The sequence below is a fragment of the Pecten maximus genome, chromosome 14, assembly GCF_902652985.1.
Source record: "Pecten maximus chromosome 14, xPecMax1.1, whole genome shotgun sequence".
Taxonomy (NCBI): Eukaryota; Metazoa; Mollusca; class Bivalvia; order Pectinida; family Pectinidae; genus Pecten; species Pecten maximus.
Window position 1 is genome coordinate 5,752,419 of NC_047028.1, and position 21,481 is coordinate 5,773,899.

General features: G+C 35.7%; 2 protein-coding genes and 1 long non-coding RNA gene across 3 annotated transcripts in view; 2 read left to right on the forward strand and 1 right to left on the reverse strand.

Annotated features, from left to right (window-relative positions):
- Positions 1-7,764, forward strand: part of LOC117342667 (rootletin-like) — a 36,615-nt gene extending 28,851 nt beyond the window's left edge. Inside the window, exons 18-21 of the mRNA XM_033904867.1 lie at positions 2,133-2,190; positions 6,193-6,384; positions 7,066-7,212; positions 7,618-7,764. Of these exons, the coding sequence (XP_033760758.1) occupies positions 2,133-2,190; positions 6,193-6,384; positions 7,066-7,212; positions 7,618-7,764 (544 nt within the window). The remainder of the gene's footprint in view (positions 1-2,132; positions 2,191-6,192; positions 6,385-7,065; positions 7,213-7,617) is intronic.
- LOC117342796 lies at positions 2,979-4,490 on the reverse strand. Its single transcript, XR_004535896.1, has 2 exons — positions 3,964-4,490; positions 2,979-3,350 (listed from the first exon to the last, which is right to left on the reverse strand). It is a non-coding gene; the product is annotated as an uncharacterized LOC117342796 (long non-coding RNA).
- A 179-nt stretch (positions 7,765-7,943) lies between the features above and the next one.
- Positions 7,944-21,481, forward strand: part of LOC117342432 — a 55,539-nt gene continuing 42,001 nt past the window's right edge. The window contains exons 1-4 of the mRNA XM_033904591.1: positions 7,944-8,058; positions 12,213-12,287; positions 12,873-13,076; positions 14,169-14,504. Coding sequence (XP_033760482.1) covers positions 7,993-8,058; positions 12,213-12,287; positions 12,873-13,076; positions 14,169-14,504 — 681 coding nt within the window. The 5' untranslated portion in view covers positions 7,944-7,992. The remainder of the gene's footprint in view (positions 8,059-12,212; positions 12,288-12,872; positions 13,077-14,168; positions 14,505-21,481) is intronic.

A 21,481-nucleotide genomic window follows, 5' to 3' on the forward strand; every position in this document is an offset into this window, starting at 1 on the left:
AGGAGGTGGGAAGACTAGATATTATATATACAATACAATATATCATGTCAGGAGGTGGGAAGACTAGAGATTATATATACAATACAATATATCATGTCAGGAGGTGGGAAGACTATAGATTATATATACAATACAATATATCATGTCAGGAGGTGGAAAGACTATAGATTATATATACAATACAATATATCATGTCAGGAGGTGGGAAGACTATAGATTATATATACAATACAATATATCATGTCAGGAGGTGAAAAGACTATAGATTATATATACAATACAATATATCATGTCAGGAGGTGGGAAGACTAGAGATTATATATATAATACAGTATATCATGTCAGGAGGTGGGACTATAGATTATATATACAATACAATATATATCATGTCATGAGGTGGGACTATAGATTATATATACAATACAATATATCATGTCAGGAGGTGGGAATACTAGAGATTATATATACAATACAATATATCATGTCAGGAGGTGGGAAGACTATAGATTATATATACAATATAATATATCATGTCAGGAGGTGGGAAGACTAGAGATTATATATACAATACAATATATCATGTCAGGAGGTGGGAAGACTAGAGATTATATATACAATACAATATATCATGTCAGGAGGTGGGAAGACTAGAGATTATATATACAATACAATATATCATGTCAGGAGGTGGGAAGACTAGAGATTATATATACAATACAATATATCATGTCAGGAGGTGGGACTATAGATTATATATACAATACAATATATCATGTCAGGAGGTCGGACTATAGATTATATATACAATACAATATATCATGTCAGGAGGTGGGAAGACTAGAGATTATATATACAATACAATATATCATGTCAGGAGGTGGGAAGGCTAGAGATTATATATACAATACAATATATCATGTCAGGAGGTGGGAAGACTATATATTATATATACAATATAATATATCATGTCGGGAGGTGGGACTATAGATTATATATACAATACAGTATATCATGTCAGGAGGTGGGAAGGCTAGAGATTATATATACAGTACAATATATCATGTCAGGAGGTGGGAAGACTAGAGATTATATATACAATATAATATATCATGTCAGGAGGTGGGAAGGCTAGAGATTATATATACAGTACAATATATCATGTCAGGAGGTGGGAAGACTAGAGATTAAATATACAATACAATATATCATATATCAGGAGGTGGGAAGACTATAGATTATATATACAATACAATATATCATGTCAGGAGGTGGGAAGACTAGAGATTATATATACAATATAATATATCATGTCAGGAGGTGGGAAGACTAGAGATTATATGTACAATACAATATATCATGTCAGGAGGTGGGAAGACTATAGATTATATATACAATACAATATATCATGTCAGGAGGTGGGAAGACTAGATATTATATATATAATACAATATATCATGTCAGGAGGTGGGAAGACTAGAGATTATATGTACAATACAATATATCAAGTCAGGAGGTGGGACTATATATTATATATACAATACAATATATCATGTCAGGAGGTGGGAAGACTATAGATTATATATACAATACAATATATCATGTCATGAGGTGGGAAGACTAGATAATATATATACAATATAATATATCATGTCAGGAGGTGGGAAGACTAGAGATTATATATACAATACAATATATCATGTCAGGAGGTGGGACTATAGATTATATATACAATACAATATATCATGTCAGGAGGTGGGAAGACTATAGATTATATATATAATACAATATATCATGTCAGGAGGTGGGGCTATAGATTATATATACAATACAATATATCATGTCAGGAGGTGGGAAGACTAGAGATTATATATACAATACAATATATCATGTCAGGAGGTGGGACTATAGATTATATATACAATACAATATATCATGTCAGGAGGTGGGAAGACTATAGATTATATATATAATACAATATATCATGTCAGGAGGTGGGGCTATAGATTATATATACAATACAATATATCATGTCAGGAGGTGGGACTATAGATTATATATACAATACAATATATCATGTCAGGAGGTGGGAAGACTATAGATTATATATACTATATATATCCGGTCTGTTGTAGAGTTATTGTGACCAAGGCTCCAAGTTATTGTGAGTGCCACATACCAAAGGTTGAAAAGGTAAGTATTCACCCAGTCTCTGGGACTAATATAACACTCATTTAGGTACAATTTAAACTCATCAAAAGTCCAAGAGATAAGTAATTAAACAATACGATTGTTTAGAAGAACAAGGACGTATCTCCAACATGGCGAACTTAGAGGTAAAGAGCAATATCTCAAATTGATCACTTTTTAGATTTTGATAAATTACAATTCCAACTGAGCTTTTCTTATAGAATATGTTCTTTATATCAATGGAAATTGTCTAATTCTTTGATAACACAGTATTTTAACAGAATTAGACCATTTAAATTGATATAATGTACAAATTCTATAAGAAAATCTGACTCATAGTTGTAATTTATTAAAATTTAAAAATGGATAAATTTGAGATACGGCCCTTTACTTCTATTCCCAAACAGAAATGGCAAGCTTGCGATTCACTATTATTGCAAGCTTGCCCCAAGCTTAATCTGCGAGCTAGGAATTGGAACCTTGCAGCAAGCTAGTATTTGAAACCTCGCGGCAAGCTTGCGGCGAGCTAGTTTCTGCAAGCTTGCGGCGAGCTAGTTTCTGCAAGCTTGCGGCGAGCTTGTTTCTGCAAGCTTGCGTCAAGCTAGTTTCTGCAAGCTTGGGGCGAGCTTGTTTCTGCAAGCTTGCGACGAGCTTGTTTCTGCAAGCTTGCGGCGAGCTAGTTTCTGCAAGCTTGCGGTAAGCCACTTTATGCAAGCTTGCCGCAAGCTAAATAGTCTAGCTGTGAGGTAAAAATAAATTTAATGCAGCAAAAATAAAGCAAAAACATCAAATTAATGTAAAAGTCTGTATTTCTATCATTCAGAGCAGTACGGCATGCTGTTACAATAAAACACCTTATAGATACGAACTTTATATACAAACATCTATATTTTATTCCATATTCTTTTAAACTAAATCATTAATGCACACTTACATAACAATACCTCAAAGGTTATTTAATTTCTAGTTCATGAATGTTTTTCTTATCATTGTTAATCTTTGTTGTCACTGCAATAATGGCTTATAGTTTTTGTTGGCATTCGGTAGAATATTCATCATATGTTGATAATACCAGTTCTTTTTTCAGTACAGTTACAATATCTTTTAACTCTTCCTGTCATTTCCGTCCACTTCAGAGCTCACTGTATCTTTTTGCATTTGTGCTACAAAAAAATAAAACAAAGCAATATTACATAGAATATTGATCAATTGATGTTATTCTTTGTAAGCCAAAACAACTATATTAGATATTTGAAGACATCTTTAAATGTCAACAACTAAATCTGGCTTAATTACAATTTTTCTAATGTGACCACTCTAGATATTTCATGATAGAGAATCAAATATGTGACCTTCCAAGTTTAGGCATATATATCACAAGTTGACTATCCATAGAGTAAAATTTTGTATGATGCCTAGATCTAGAAGTGCTGTCTTATAAACAGAAGCTTGGTTAGCTTTATATACAGGTTTTATTGTCAGTTTGTCTTAAAACTATTTTTGTGCAATAATTGCAACATATCTAAAACACAAGAAATGAATGTAAAAATACACATTTCTCATATATAATGTTCAACTTTCCTAGGCTTTTCTGTTGTAAAAGATAAAATATACAAGAAGTTTTTGTTTTTGTTAGATGTGCTAGTGTTATAGCTCTGGGTTTTTTTTCACCCCAAATTTCCAAAGATTATAGAATAATGTTTATTTTAGATCAGTAAATTATTCTTATATCACTTGAAACATTATCTGTATGTTATCATAAATCTCACCACTCACCATTTATTGTTGACCCTTGGAAATCTTCATCTGGATCACTTCACTGAGTCCATCTTCTGTTTGTTTATGTAACTTATTTACAGAACTTTCAACATGCAGATGTAGATAGGTTGCACATATCCTTACCATGTCCAGAATGACAGAAGTTGATTCTATTTCCAGAAGTGATTGATAGGACAATTTATACTGATTCACAGAGATGCAAAATGTCCACATGCAGCCACAGGAAACTCAATTCAAAGTGGGGACCTTGTTTTACATTGGTCAATCTTAAGTTGGGGCACAGGAAAGGTTTTTCATTCATACAGACTTAATAAAAATGAAGATTTGTGAGTTCAACAGATGCTTTTTAAAATACTATAAAATTGCATTGAAGTTACTTTTACAATATTGTTTCATTTTATGTATTTATTACTGAAATAAATCATCAAATAAGTCACAATACAGTCAGTTAGAAATGAACCTTATACCCCAGGGTTGGCCCCATGGTGTCTGGAGTCTGACTGGCATGGACTTCCTGTACTCATCAGCTTGAATTGGTATCATATAACCTTGGTCAAGCTGGGCCAGTCTACTGATAACATATTGGTGTTGGAAAGGTTTTTGATAATAAGGCTTCAACATATATTTTGCTGAAATTTGCACTGATGGAAATTCAATTCACATAATTTGCAGGTTACCCTTAGAATGAATATCACTCCTAGAAACAACTGATTATACTAACAAAAATATATCATAATATATTCACTGATAACTTTAATAAAGAGGATTTTATAAATACATGTGTAAAATATATAAATGAAGCAATACTTTAAGCATTATTATAAATTGGTTGGATATCTAAATTTGAAAAGATATGAATGTCATGATTATTATTGAAGTTTTACAAACATGAATTGCAATTTAAACAGTAATGATTGATTACTAAAATCATCATTCAATTTTGATTCAAAAAGAGGTGTTTTAACTCTGAAGAAACTCACATTCACCTTTAGATAATCTGATATGAAATACTAAAAGTTACAGATTTTGAAATAGAAAATCCATGCTGCTGTGACTTAGAAGATTTTCACATCTCACAAGTAACATATCAGAGTAGAAAAATTTCTAAGTCCACAACATGCAGAATATTGTAAAGGACTGAAGGCTTGCAAGCTTGCAAAAAGAGAACCCTCCTGCAAGCTTGCAGAATGACTTGCAAGCTTGCAGAAGGGCTTGCAAGCTTGCAGATGAACTCGCAAGCTTGCAGAAGGACTCGCAAGCTTGCAACCATGATCTTGCGAGCTTGCAGAAGGACTTGCAAGCTTGCAGAAGGACTCGCAAGCTTGCAGAAGGACTCGCAAGCTTGCAGAAGTACTCGCAAGCTTGCAGAAGGACTCGCAAGCTTGCAACCATGATCTTGCGAGCTTGCGGATAGCTTAAGTTTTAGGACCTGCCTGCCTGCAAGCTTGCGCAAGCTTCTTACTAGCTTGCATATAGCTTGCGAAGAGTAAAATAAGCTTGCCGCAAGCTTACTGCAAGCAAGTATTTTTGTTTGGGTTAGCACTCCAATTTTGTTGGAGATATGTCCTTGTTCCTCTAAACAATCGAGTACTTTATTTATGACCATGCCGTTTTAGGTGGTACACAATCAAACTTGTAATCACACTATGGAGGGTGAAATGTAAACTTATCAATCTCTTCTGTTCTAAGGCAATAAAAAATGACAGGATTCTGATATTTTCTAGATGTTAAATTACAAAAGTATCACAGATCCTTTTTGTTTGTCATTTCTGATGTTTTGATACACAAATTATAGCTATTGCAAGATATTTGAGTGTCAGAAGTATGATATTGTATTTATCATTCCTGATGTTTTAATAATATAAAATAATAAGACCGTTATTTCCAAGATTTTTGGGTGTTACAGAAGTATGAGATGCTATTCATCTGTAGAACAGAACCTGATATTTGGGTGTTTTTATGTTATTTTGATATATATCTAGATCTATTGATTATTAATACAGTAACCAGCTATTGTACAATAGGAGAGTATAATGTCACTTTACTTAATTATAAGTAAGCTCAGGCTAACAGGAATGTCCCTTTAGCCTTAGTGGTTCGATATTTGCCTTGAGAGCGAGAGTTTGTTAGCTTTGAGGCAGGGTTACGTTTTTCATCATCTTTTCTGTTAAACTACATCTGTGTATTAGGGTCTTTTTTTATGAATTTTGTTACAATGTATTTCAGAAGCCATCAGTAAACTTGGAGCTTGTTGCTGCCCAGGAGGAGATCGAAAAGCTTACAGAGAAAAATCAGTATTATAAAAAAGCTCTGTATGACGCCGAGATGAAACTCAGTGATGCCTACAAGGAGATCGCCGAGCTTCGTGTCCTGGTCGACAAGTATGAAACTGAACCTAGTCCAGTGGTAGTAAAAGAGGTATGTTAATTACTGTAAACATCACACTATACTTATTTGGCAGCCTTGTTTTACTTTACTAGAATTATACTTTCAGTTATTCATTATATCAGCTAGCAGTTTCATTTCATCTTCATAAAATAGATATTTCATCCAAGAAAATGAAAATTAATTTCCTGCTCAAGTTACACTTGTATATTTTCACTGTCACTGTTATGAGTAGGTTAAATTCATAGATAGAATTTCAGAAATGTGAATTCATTTATATATTATCAAATTAAAATAAAGTAATAAGTTTAAGACAAAAATACACTTTTAACAATAAAATTTAAAAAATTCAATGAATTCTCTAAAACATGTTTAAACATTTATCATCTGACATTCTTAATTATGCTTCAGGGATTTTTGTTGATATTTTTTTAAACAGAAGGTAACATACATTAAAATACATGTAACTGTGGTCTTTTGATGAATTTGAATTCTTTTGAATGCTGCAAATATCAATTAAAATCTCACTCATAATTGGTATACTTTTAAAAATATTAACAGGTATGCCTCAAAATTATATACACTTTATTATCTACCTGATATAATGGTGAATTCTCTTAACATTAAAATGCATATAAACAAAAGTAAAAAGAAAAAAGAAAAAGAAAAAAAATGAGAAAAAAAATAATGGTGAATTCTCCCTGTATTATCTAGGTATCTCCTGTTCAACCCCCTCCCACCCCAGAACCTCCGAAGGTTGAAGAGAAGAAGGTAGTGGTGGTGGAGGAAGAGGTCATTGTGGAGGAGGTCAAGGAGCCAGAACCCATTGTAGAGGAAGTGCCTCCTGCAGAGCCACCAAAGGTAGGGGAGACAACTCCTGCTGGTCACACATTGATACTGCAATGATTCTATTATTGATTGAAATAATCAGATGCTGAGGATGTATTTATCTTTATTTTCAGATTTAAGATAAAAAAATGAAAAGAAAGCTACAAATCATGATTCATGAAATGGGAGTTCAGACAATATTCTGACTTTTAACTTAGTTGAGCTAATATAGTACAATTTGTATGTAAGCAGTACTAGCTTATGGGAAGTAATCCCTACAAGCCTATCACTTTTATTTATGGCATACATTTAGACTATTTCACCACATTGTGTCCACTAGTCAGAATATATCGACAACCTCAGGTTATCTTTCCTGATCAACAAAATAATCTTCATATTTTTATCATAGCTGTCTTGTTACTGCTTTGTTTTATTTAGATGAAGAAAGGGTCCATTACTGAGCCCCCCAAAATAAAGCCCAAACAGGCCCCACCGAAACCCAAACCAGTCCGCAAGCCTGTAGCCCGAAAACCCCCACAGAAGGTAAAACAATTGATGAAGGTGCAATATCTGATCACTAGCTGATGACTTCCATCTTCAGATATTTGTATACATCTCATAGTTTCTAACCCTCCCATTTTGGTCTTTCAGTTAAAACATGAATTAACAGTTAATTAATCTCATTAATAGATAAAAAAAAAAATGATCCAGTTTCCAGGTCACAAGTTATGTGTACATTTTCCTATTTTTGTCCTTTAGAAAGCCATCCTGCCGCCAATTCGTCATAAGAATCCCCCACCACCAATACCTGATATGGATGAAATCGCACGCAGTCAGCGTGAGGAGATTTTGTGGACTGTAGGAGAGCTTCAGGCTATGGTAATTTATAATCCTGTAGACAAGATCCTGTCTTCTTTTTCTATATATCCTCTAAGTATGTAGGAAACCTGTCTAGTATGACTATATTTTCTATATATACAGTAGAACCTAGCTATGACCAACTCTCCTCTACAATAAAAATGTGTCTAGTTCAACCTTATCCCTCCTCTCTACACTAAAACCTGTCTAGTCACACCATCCCTCCTCTACAATAAACCTGTCCAGTATGACTGTCCCTCCTCTACAATAAATCTGTCCCGTATGACTGTCCCTCCTCTACAATAAACCTGTCCAGTATGACTGTCCCTCCTCTACAATAAACCTGTCCAGTATGTCTGTCCCTCCTCTACAATAAACCTGTCCAGTATGACTGTCCATCCTCTACAATAAACCTGTCCAGTATGACTGTCCCTCCTCTACAATAAACCTGTCCAGTATGACTGTCCTCCTCTACAATAAACCTGTCCAGTATGACTGTCCCTCCTCTACAATAAACCTGTCCAGTATGACTGTCCCTCCTCTACAATAAATCTGTCCCGTATGACTGTCCCTCCTCTACAATAAACCTGTCCAGTATGACTGTCCCTCCTCTACAATAAACCTGTCCAGTATGACTGTCCCTCCTCTACAATAAACCTGTCCAGTATGACTGTCCCTCCTCTACAATAAATCTGTCCAGTATGACTGTCCCTCCTCTACAATAAACCTGTCCAGTATGACTGTCCCTCCTCTACAATAAATCTGTCCCGTATGACTGTCCCTCCTCTACAATACACCTGTCCAGTATGACTGTCCCTCCTCTATAATAAACCTGTCCAATATGACCATCCCCCTCTACAATAAACCTCTCCTTTATGACCATCCCTCCTCTACAATAAACCTGTCCGGTATGACCATCCCTCCTCTACAATAAACCTGTCCAGTATGTCCATCCCTCCTCTACAATAAACCTGTCCAGTATGACCGTCCCTCCTCTACAATAAACCTGTCCAGTATGACCATCCTTCCTTTACAATAAACCTGTCCAGTATGACCATCCTTACTCTACAATAAATCTGTCCAGTATGACCATCCCTCCTCTACAATAAACCTGTCCAGTATGACCATCCCTCCTCTACAATAAACCTGTCCAGTATGACTGTCCCTCCTCTACAATAAACCTGTCCAGTATGACCGTTCCTCCTCTACAATAAAACTGTCCAGTATGACCATCCCTCCTCTACAATAAACCTGTCAAGTGTGACCATCCCTCCTCTACAATAAACCTGTCAAGTATGACCAGCCCTTCTCTACAATAAACCTGTCCAGTGTGACCATCCCTCCTCTACAATAAACCTGTCAAGTATGACCAGCCCTTCTCTACAATAAACCTGTCCAGTGTGACCATCCCTCCTCTACAATAAACCTGTCCAGTATGACCATCCTTCCTCTACAATAAACCTGTCCAGTATGACTGTCCCTCCTCTACATAAAACTGTCCAGTATGACTGTCCCTCCTCTACAACTAACCTGTCCTTTATGACTGTCCCTCCTTTACAATAAACCTGTCCAGTATGACCATCCCTCCACTACAATAAACCTGTCAAGTATGACCGTCCCTCCTCTACAATAAACCTGTCCAGTATGACCGTACCTCCTCTATAATCAACCTGTCCTGTATGACCGTCCCTCCTCTACAATAAATCTGTCCAGTATGACCGTCCCTCCTCTACAATAAACCTGTCCAGTATGACTGTCCCTCCTTTCATAAAACTGTCCAGTATGACTGTCCCTCCTCTACAATAAACCTGTCCAGTATGACTGTCCCTCCTCTACAATAAACCTGTTTAGTATGACCGTTCCTCCTCTACAATAAAACTGTCCAGTATGACTGTCCCTCCTCTACAATAAACCTGTCCAGCATGACCATCCCTCCTCTACAATAAACCTGTCCAGCGTGACCATTCCTCCTCTACAATAAACCTGTCCAGTATGACTGTCCCTCCTCTACAATAAACCTGTCCAGTATGACCATTCCTCCTCTACAATAAACCTGTCCAGTATGACCATCATTCCTCTACTATGAACCTGTCCAGTATGACCATCCTTACTCTACAACAAACCTGTCCAGTGTGACCATCCCTCCTCTACAATAAACCTGTTTAGTATGACCGTTCCTCCTCTACAATAAAACTGTCCAGTATGACCGTCCCTCCTCTACAATAAACCTGTCCAGTATGACCATTCTTCCTCTACAATAAAACTGTCTAGTATGACCATCATTCCTCTACAATACACCTGTCCAGTATGACCATTCTTCCACTACAATAAACCTGTCCAGTATGACCGTTCCTCCTCTACAATAAAACTGTCCAGTATGACCATCCCTCCTCTACAATAAACCTGTCCAGTGTGACCATCCCTCCTCTACAATAAACCTGTCCAGTGTGACCATCCCTCCTCTACAATAAAACTGTCCAGTATGACCGTCCCTCCTCTATAATAAACCTGTCCAGTATGACCATCATTCCTCTACAATTAAACTGTCCAGTAAGACCGTTCCTCCTCTACAATAAAACTGTCCAGTAAGACCATCCCTCCTCTACAATAAAACTGTCCAGTATGACCATCCCTCCTCTACAATAAACCTGTCCAGTATGACTGTCCCTCCTCTACAATAAAACTGTCCAGTATGACCATCCCTCCTCTACAATAAACCTGTCCAGTATGACCGTCCCTCCTCTACAATAAACCTGTCCAGTATGACTGTCCTTCCTCTACAATAAACCTGTCCAGTATGACCGTTCCTCCTCTACAATAAACCTGTCCAGTATGACTGTCCCTCCTCTACAATAAAACTGTCCAGTATGACCATCCCTCCTCTACAATAAACCTGTCAGTATGACCGTCCCTCCTCTACAATAAACCTGTCCAGTATGACTGTCCCTCCTCTACAATAAACCTGTCCAGTATGACCGTTCCTCCTCTACAATAAACCTGTCCAGTATGACTGTCCCTCCTCTACAATAAACCTGTCCAGTATGACCGTTCCTCCTCTACAATAAACCTGTCCAGTATGACCATCCCTCCTCTACAATAAACCTGTCCATTAAGACCGTTCCTCCTCTACAATAAACCTGTCCAGTATGACTGTCCCTCCTCTACAATAAACCTGTCCAGTATGACTGTCCCTCCTCTACAATAAACCTGTCCAGTATGACCGTCCTTCCTCTACAATAAACCTGTCCAGTATGACCGTCCTTCCTCTACAATAAACCTGTCCAGTATGACCGTTCCTTTTCTTGTTTTGTAATGATGATTATTTTTATACCCCCGCAACGAAGTTAGGGGGTATACTGGAATCAGGTTGTCCGTCCGTCCATCCGTCCGTCTATCTGTAGACGCATCTTGTCAGGACAATTCCTCCTAAACCGATGGGCCAATTCTGATGAAACTTCACACAAATATTAATGATCACTTTATTTTTCTCAAAATTATGGTTGCTATGGCAACTGGTCACTATAAACAGGTTTTCCGATAAGAACCATAACTTTAAGTTTGTCCGGACAACTCCCCCTAAACTATATAAATGGCCAATTTCAATGAAACTTCACACAAATATAGAGGACCATGTGTAGATGTGCATGCCACTTTCTTTTTTTTTCAAAATTATGGTTACTATGGCACCTGGTCATTATAAACAGGTTTTCTGATAAGAACCATAACTTTAAGTTTGTCCGGCCAACTCCTCCTAAACTAAATGGCCAATTTCAATGAAACTTCACACAAATATAGAGGACCATGTGTAGATGTGCATGCCACTTTATTTGTTTTCAAAATTATGGTTGCTATGGCAACTGGTCACTATATTACTGGGTTATCTTAGTTCTAATTAACAGTTCCAATTCACCATTGACTCCTGCAGATTGCGGGGGGGTATTTAAGTCAGCTATCCTGGCGACAGTTCTAGTTCAGTCTGCCTGTACTGTAGTGTTTAGTGTAATATTTATTGTATCATAAATTATATTTTCTGTAACAACAGATGTTACCTTGACCATCAGTAGTTGTTTGAACTTGTCTGATAGAATCTGTAAGACTATATTGATTAATATTCTGTTTGATATGAATTTCAATTAGTGATTGCCAAATAAGCCAGGGATTGTTTGAATTTGTAGTTAAATGGAATTGTACAGGACATCATGGAGTTTTCAACACTGGTTGGTAACATGATTTATAAGGAGAAAGAAGAGGTAAGTTAAAAGATGTTTTACTTCACAACTACCTGGATGTTAATGTTGTAAGACAGAGGTGAGTTTATATATACATTGTATATATTTACACCTGTTTGTTATGGTTTTGTTTTGTAGATGTTAGACTCATTATGCCATTTTCTAAAATAGTCGACACATACAATATTTTCTCAGCGTATGATTAATCTTTATAATCATTTATTTGAGGGTATTGTTCTTTTCCTTAATTTATGTTCATTAAGTTTTGTACAACAATTTCCTTCATTTCTTTGGTGAAACTGATGACATATTTAGTGTTAAAAACCTGAAATTAACTTTGTCCTTTTGTACCCTGAATGTATTTCATCTTGAATTATAAAACTCCATTACTTTAAACATTTATCTTACAGTGAAGTAGAATGTTACATATAAAATTACATCATGAGATCACCTCACCAAACATCCACCTACGAAACAAATAATGTGTTGTGTTTGAGTTTAGATAGGTAGCAGTAGTATAATTCATGGCCTCTTTTAACTTCATTTTTACAAATATCAGGTATCAAATGTTTCATTGAAATTAACACTTTGCCATTTAACTTTCAGGAGCAAATCCAACAGCCAGCACTCAAAACTTTTGATTTTGCACAAAATTCAGCCCCCGTAAAAATAAAGGGAAAGAAACCAATCACAGATCGCAAAGAACTGGAGGCAAAGGACAAGAAAAGTCAGGTGTTCTTCCTGGGGCAGCGGGCTGTCGGCACCGTACGGGAAATCTACGACATCTTGTCAAGTTCTCTAGAGTTATTGGTATGTCTGGTTCTCTAGAGTTATTGGTATGTCTGGTTCTCTAGAGTTATTGGTATGTCTGGTTCTCTAGAGTTATTGGTATGTCTGGTTCTCTAGAGTTATTGGTATGTCTGGTTCTCTAGAGTTATTGGTATGTCTGGTTCTCTAGAGTTATTGGTATGTCTGGTTCTCTAGAGTTATTGGTATGTCTGGTTCTCTAGAGTTATCGGTATGTCTAGTTCTCTAGAGTTATTGGTATGTCTGGTTCTCTAGAGTTATTGGTATGTCTGGTTCCCTAGAGTTATTGGTATGTCTGGTTCTCTAGAGTTATTGGTATGTCTAGTTCTCTAGAGTTATTGGTATGTCTAGTTCTCTAGAGTTATTGGTATGTCTGGTTCCCTAGAGTTATTGGTATGTCTGGTTCTCTAGAGTTATTGGTATGTCTAGTTCTCAAGAGTTATTGGTATGTCTAGTTCTCTAGAGTTATTGGTATGTCTAGTTCTCTAGAGTTATTGGTATGTCTGGTTCCCTAGAGTTATTGGTATGTCTGGTTCTCTAGAGTTATTGGTATGTCTGGTTCTCTAGAGTTATTGGTATGTCTAGTTCTCTAGAGTTATTGGTATGTCTGGTTCCCTAGAGTTATTGGTATGTCTGGTTCCCTAGAGTTATTGGTATGTCTGGTTCTCTATAGTTATTGGTATGTCTGGTTCTCTAGAGTTATTGGTATGTCTAGTTCTCTAGAGTTATTGGTATGTCTGGTTCTCTAGAGTTATTGGTATGTCTGGTTCTCTACAGTTATTGGTATGTCTAGTTCTCTAGAGTTATTGGTATGTCTGGTTCTCTAGAGTTGACATGGACAACACTTAATCAGAATACAAAATACTGTACTACATACCATTTAAATTGATATTGGTGTTCCACTAGATACAATTTTATCTGTAAGTTTCCAAGACAGAATTTTTACCTTTTACATTTGATTAGATGGATTCTACCACTGTAGCATTTCCATTATTGGTAATTCGTGGTGTCACACCAATTGTCATGTGACCTTTGTTGCTGTGTAAAAAAACATTGTAAAAGAAATTTGATGGTCTATTTTATTGTCTGTCGCAGCATGAAGAATTTGAGATGATATACCGTTCCTTCAAGGAGATTCAGCAGCGGAAAGCATTGGAGAAAGCACTTTTGTCTGGGCAGTTGCCAGAAAACATCAAACTTCCGGGCCACGAGGCAACAGGAGGACCAGGAACTGCCAGCATGAAGTTCCATGGAGCCACAACAGAGGCACTCCTGACTTACTACATCCATGCCTATGGTCAGCTTCAGAAAACTCGTGATAAAAAGGATGGCATTGATGGCGGCCGAAGTGGTGGCTACATGCTCTCTGAAAAGGTCACTACAGAACATCGCTCCAAGTCTCTATCTGTGACCAGTATTTCATCTGACAATGTAAGTGTTTCAAATCCATCTAAACCCCTCAATATTTACACTGTAGTTCCCCTATATATATTATCTACCATACAGAAGTGGCATTTGTCACACGGTTAATACCACATCTCATGTGGCAATTACTTGTCATATGCGATTCATAAGGATGGACAAAGTTGTTTAATGTATAGTTGTTTTCGTTCAAATCAATTTTAAAACTTTCAATATAAAACAGCAAATATTGAAGGAAATGTTATCTGTTGATATTTACTGATGTGGCATTTATTTCTGAAATGAATGACACAGCTTTGAAGACAAATATAAAATGTGGACACATGTTATATGTGGACTTCCAGTACTGTCACTGAGAATCCCTATACATATATTTAGATTAAGTTTTTATGACACTCACAATGAATTAGTATATGACTTACTTTTGTCTGCTGTTGAATTGGAATTAACAGTTCATATTTTAAATTTCTATATCAATATCATGACTTTCATCAAACACTCTTGATCACTACTGGGTTTTTTTTATTCACTTGGGAAGGGGTAAATGCATTTATAATGGAAAACACAATTCCTGTTTGAAATGGTGGCAGTATGATAAGAGGTACATGTATGCTGAGTTTACTTGACCATATAAATGCAGTACACACCTACAAAACAAATAAAGGAGGTACTAAAACCATATCTAGGAATGCATTTGGTCAAGAAATCAGGTTTTTGAAAAGTTTCTAACATGTGGGTGGGCACATATGGTGTCCGGACCATATCTCCAGTACTACTCGACCCAGGCTCTCCATACTTGACACAAATATACATCTTGATGAGCCGGAGAGTCGCATACCAAAATCATGCCCCTTACCCCCGTATTTGCGGAGTTATTCCCCTTTGATGATTTTACTTGTCCGGACGATAACTCCAATACTACTCAACCCAGGCTCTCCATACTTGACACAAATATACATCATGATGAGCCGGAGTGCCGCATACCAAAATCATGCCCCTTACCCCCGTATTTGCGGAGTTATTCCCCTTTGATGATTTTACTTCGTGCGTATATGGTGTTGAGCTCTCCATACTTAACACAAATATTCATCTTGATGAGCCGGAGTGTCGCATACCAAAATCATGCCCCTTACCCCCTTATTTGTGGAGTTATTCCCCTTTGATGATTTTACTTCGTGCATATATGGTGTTGAGCTCTCCATACTTAACACAAATATACATCTAGATGAGCCGGAGTGTCACATACCAAAATTATGCCCCTTACCCCCTTATTAGCGGAGTTATTGCCCTTTGATGATTTTACTTATCCGGACCATAACTTCAATACTACCCGACCCAGGCTCTGTATATTCTGTATATAAACATGTGAACTAATTTTTGTGTTGTTGTGTTCAAACCAAGGTTTCCCATATTTGCAACATATATACATCTCATCATTTAAAGTTGCCCTTCGGTTTTGACTACACACCATTATGTGTATCAATATCTCCTTCCAACTTTCCAACATTGATGATACTTCATTTTAAAGCATTACAACCTGTGAAACTTCCCCCTTCCAAGTGTCAAATATTGCGGCGGGCGTATGTTGTGGCCCTCCAACGGTCCCTTGTTTTACTATAATCTCCTTGAAAAACAATTATCAGACTAGCTGTATATACATATGTATGTGTGAAGTATCATACACCCATACCGTACATTATGTGGGTATGTGTTTATTCGTTGAATACTGTCATTATAGGATGATGGTGGCCCATTCGACCTAGTCAACTCTGATTATAAGCAGTTTCAATATAAAATTTCAATCAAATACCTGTAAAAAGTTATTTAAATTTGTTTAAACAAAACATTGAATATGTTTCAATGCAGTAACGTTCATCAGAGTGTATTGCACTTATTTATAGGTAAATAAAACAATGTCATTTCATTAGATATAAGTGAATATAGACGATATATGGGTCAGAACTTCAGCACATATTGTTACATTGAATATTACGGTTTCACTGAAAATAAAATTAAACAGTGTGTTCAGTTGTGTGGAAATCTTAGGAAAACTGATCTGATTTGTCTTGTGATATTCTGACAAATATTGATATCTATATATATATGTCAGGTTGGCTCCACACCTTTATACTGTTGTATCGATTACAATTCCACTGTATACCAAATTGTGGACATAGTTTGACGACAAAATTATTTGTGTTTGATTTAGCAAATTGATTTCACACAACTTGAAAAGGAACTCAATGTATTTAAATCTTAGTATACACCTTGTCCTACAGTGGTTATGATAGAATTATTGGTCTGGTGGTGAAAATTAAATGGTGTAGGGGGATTATAGGGGTAAAACAAAGCTGGGATGTAGCTAGGTAGAGGGGGTCACAGACATAAATAATAGTGTACAAATAGTCACATCTCAAATGATGTAATTTAATTGTTATGCCTTTAACTGTAATCTCAAGGGTATATGTAACTATAGGAAAAGATATAAATCTTGAGCTTAAAGATTTAATGGCAAAAATTATTTGGATCATAAACTTAAATCAATTAATTGATTGATTTTAATGGCATTTGCTTAAAGCAACTATAACTGCAAAAAATCACTATTGGAAAGCAATATACCAGGCACAATGTATACTATTAAAATTTCCCTTAATTATGAAAATTCAAAGTGGCTGCAAGTATGTTTTGTAAGTACCTAAATCAGTGCAAAACAATAACATTACAATAAGTTAGGTCCTACTATTAAGTGTGCATATTTATCACGCGTAATCAGAACACTTTGAGGACACGTCACTTACACCGACATGACTCCCTTCAGCTTTCTCTGTGGTGCATTGACATTGTTTTAAAACTTAGATATATATTTATGAAATAGTGTACAGTATAGTCCATGTATTACTATATCTTCAACCATTTTACTATTTATAAGAAAGCACTGTTTAATGATTATGTCACAATTCTACAGTTATAGTCGCTTTAACCTGACTTATCTCCTTCACTTGCTACATTGTGCAGTGATTTTAACAGACAGCTGCATTCAATAAAGTAATAATCAAATAAAATCCTGTCGGAGAGATATCGTTTAACAAGCAGTAAGTGCCACTTATTAGTTGCTACAATAACCATTTATAGGCATTCATCGATTGTTTTATATAGGAATCGTTATACTCTACCTGTGTAGGGGAATGGAACAGTGACTGGTAAAAATATTTGTTCTGTTGTACATGTATACTAGCATATAAAGCATATGTGTAGAGATAGCATACAACCTTAACTCCAATACCAATCACAGGTATAATGTGTAAGGTAGCATACAACCTTAATTCACATACCAATCACAGGTATAATGTATAAGGTAGATAATAACCTTAACTATAACATAAACCAGAGGTATAGTGTGTAAGGTAGATAATAACCTTAACTATAACATAAACCAGAGGTATAGTGTGTAAGGTAGATAATAACCTTAACTATAACATAAACCAGAGGTATAGTGTGTAAGGTAGCATATAACTTTAATTTCTACAGAAATCACAGGTATAATGCATAAATAGCATACAACCTTAATTAACTCATATCAAATATAGTGTGTAATTAAGGTACTATACAACCTTAACTCAATACAAATCACAGGTCTAATGTATACATTTAAGGTAGCATACAACCTGAACTCCTATCAATGTCACAGGTAAAGTCTTTTAGGTACATTGTAGCATACAACCTTATAACTTCAATAAAAGTCTCAAGTATAGTGTTTTAGGTAGCAGACAACCTTAACTCCAGTACAAATCACAGGTATAATGTGTAAGGTATCAATATTACAACCTTAACTCCAATACAAATCACAGGTATAATGTGTAAGGTTGCATACAACCTGAACTCCTATACCAATCACAGGTATAATGTGTAAGGTAGCATACAACCTTAACTCCAGTACAAATCACAGGTATAATGTGTAAGGTAGCATACAACCTTAACTCAAATACAAATCACGGTATAATGTCTAAGGTAGCTTACAACCTTAACTTCAATACAAATCACAGGTACAATGTAGATACTAGCTGCTTTAGTTTATTTATTTTGACAGTCAGTGATTGTGATGTAACCTTTGTCCATTAATTATAAATAGTTAAAGTGGCATTGATTGGTCTTGGTTTTATTTTGGTAGAATACAAATGATATTAGTTCACTTAAGTGTGTAGTATTGAAAACCTGTTATGGTCGTAATAAAAACAAAATTCTATTAAAATAATAAATTGTCAGTGTATGGCTGGCATTTAAATACCCACAAGTTAGACCAGAGTCATGGTGATGTGTGAATAGTCTATATTCATATACAATTGTGTCCTCTGTAGATCTCTATATCTGTGTAAATGGACAGTTGTGTCCTCTCTATATCTCTATGTCTGTGTAAATGGACAATTGTGTCCTCTCTATATCTCTATGTCTGTGTAAATGGACAATTGTGTCCTCTCTATATCTATATAAATGGATAATTGTGTCCTCTCTATATCTGTATAAATGGACAATTGTGTCCTCTCTATATCTGTATAAATGGATAATTGTGTCCTCTCTATATCTATATAAATGGACAATTGTGTCCTCTCTATATCTGTGTAAATGGACAGTTGTGTCCTCTCTATATCTATATAAATGGATAATTGTGTCCTCTCTATATCTGTATAAATGGACAATTGTGTCCTCTCTATATCTATATAAAGGGATAATTGTGTCCTCTCTATATCTATATAAATGGATAATTGTGTCCTCTCTATATCTCTATGTCTGTGTAAATGGACAGTTGTGTCCTCTCTATATCTCTATGTCTGTGTAAATGGACAATTGTGTCCTCTCTATATCTGTGTAAATGGATAATTGTGTCCTGTCTATATCTGTATATCTGTATAAATGGATAATTGTGTCCTCTCTATATCTGTATAAATGGACAATTGTGTCCTCTCTATATCTGTGTAAATGGATAATTGTGTCCTCTCTATATCTGTATAAATGGATAATTGTGTCCTCTCTATATCTCTATGTCTGTGTAAATGGACAGTTGTGTCCTCTCTATATCTCTATGTCTGTGTAAATGGACAATTGTGTCCTCTCTATATCTCTATGTCTGTGTAAATGGACAGTTGTGAATGCAACTTTATTATCAGATTTCGACCAATTTTGGTGCATTTGCTAAAATCACACTGCAATCTCCACTGCATCATATTTAGAATTGTCAGTAGGAATGTAGTGCAGCTTAACATGCAGTAGACATTACTATAATATTGCTCTTTTTTACTTCTGTTGCTGAGTTAGTTGTCTACTGCAACACTATAGGAAAACAAACCAATTTAAGCACATCACTGGTGCCAATGGTTGGAGTATATCTCTAAACTCTCAAGATGGCATGTTAGTGTGTTAGATGATGCTACATTATACAACATTAGATTATGATCTTTGTCACTGTTGATAATTTATTAAACAGATACATGTTGATATAGGAATGAACCAGTAATGGATTGATTCTTTAAGATTGACATTATGTACTGGATAACCTGAAATGACAATACATGTATGTTATGTAATTTAAATTTCTAAATAAAAAATGTTTATAAAATGATGTAATAACAAATTGACAGGAAGGTCTTTATACATGATTTATGGAACATCATTATATTTATCAGCCCTTTGGTTGGTGATTTAAGAAGGATGTTGGTGGCAAATTTGATAAATGAAAGTACAAAGTGGGTACAAACTAGTGTGAAGATCACTTTTATTAGCGGTTATAATGACTCATATGAAATATGTGGGGGTAAAAATTAAGGCCTATTGCTCAACAATAAGCCCATGCATTATCAGATTTATGTAACAAAACAAGAAAACATATTCTTGCTTATGTATGTTACTATGGTATTAAACTTGGGAATATTTACTGCCAAATTTATTCTAACCCCCATTTCAAGGACATCGACTCCTTTGAGTAAGACAGATTTATTCTGACCATGAGTTAACTTATGGTTGTTTTCAGGGATACAGACTGTATGATGGAGTTGTACATTTTAAGGACAGTAGGATGGAGTAGTACAATTTAAGGACTGTAGGATGGGGTTGTACAATTGAAGGACTGTAGGATGGAGTTGTACATTTTAAGGACTGTAGGATGGAGTTGTACAATTTAAGGACTGTATGATGGAGTAGTACAATTTGAGGACTGTATGATGGAGTAGTACAATTTGAGGACTGTAGGATGGAATTGTACAATTTAAGGACTGTAGGATGGAGTAGTATAATTTAAGGACTGTAGGATGGAGTAGTACAATTTGAGGACTGTAGGATGGAGTAGTATAATTTAAGGACTGTAGGATGGAGTTGTACAATTGAAGGACTGTAGGATGGAGTAGTACAATTTAAGGACTGTAGGATGGAGTAGTACAATTTAAGGATTGTAGGATGGAGTTGTACATTTTAAGGACTGTATGATGGAGTAGTACAATTTGAGGACTGTAGGATGGAATTGTACAATTTAAGGACTGTAGGATGGAGTAGTATAATTTAAGGACTGTAGGATGGAGTTGTACAATTGAAGGACTGTAGGATGGAGTAGTACAATTTAAGGACTGTAGGATGGAGTAGTACAATTTAAGGATTGTAGGATGGAGTTGTACATTTTAAGGACTGTATGATGGAGTAGTACAATTTGAGGACTGTAGGATGGAATTGTACAATTTAAGGACTGTAGGATGGAGTAGTACAATTTGAGGACTGTAGGATGGAATTGTACAATTTAAGGACTGTAGGATGGAGTAGTATAATTTAAGGACTGTAGGATGGAGTTGTACAATTGAAGGACTGTAGGATGGAGTAGTACAATTTAAGGACTGTAGGATGGAGTAGTACAATTTAAGGATTGTAGGATGGAGTTGTACATTTTCAGGACTGTATGATGGAGTAGTACAATTTGAGGACTGTAGGATGGAATTGTACAATTTAAG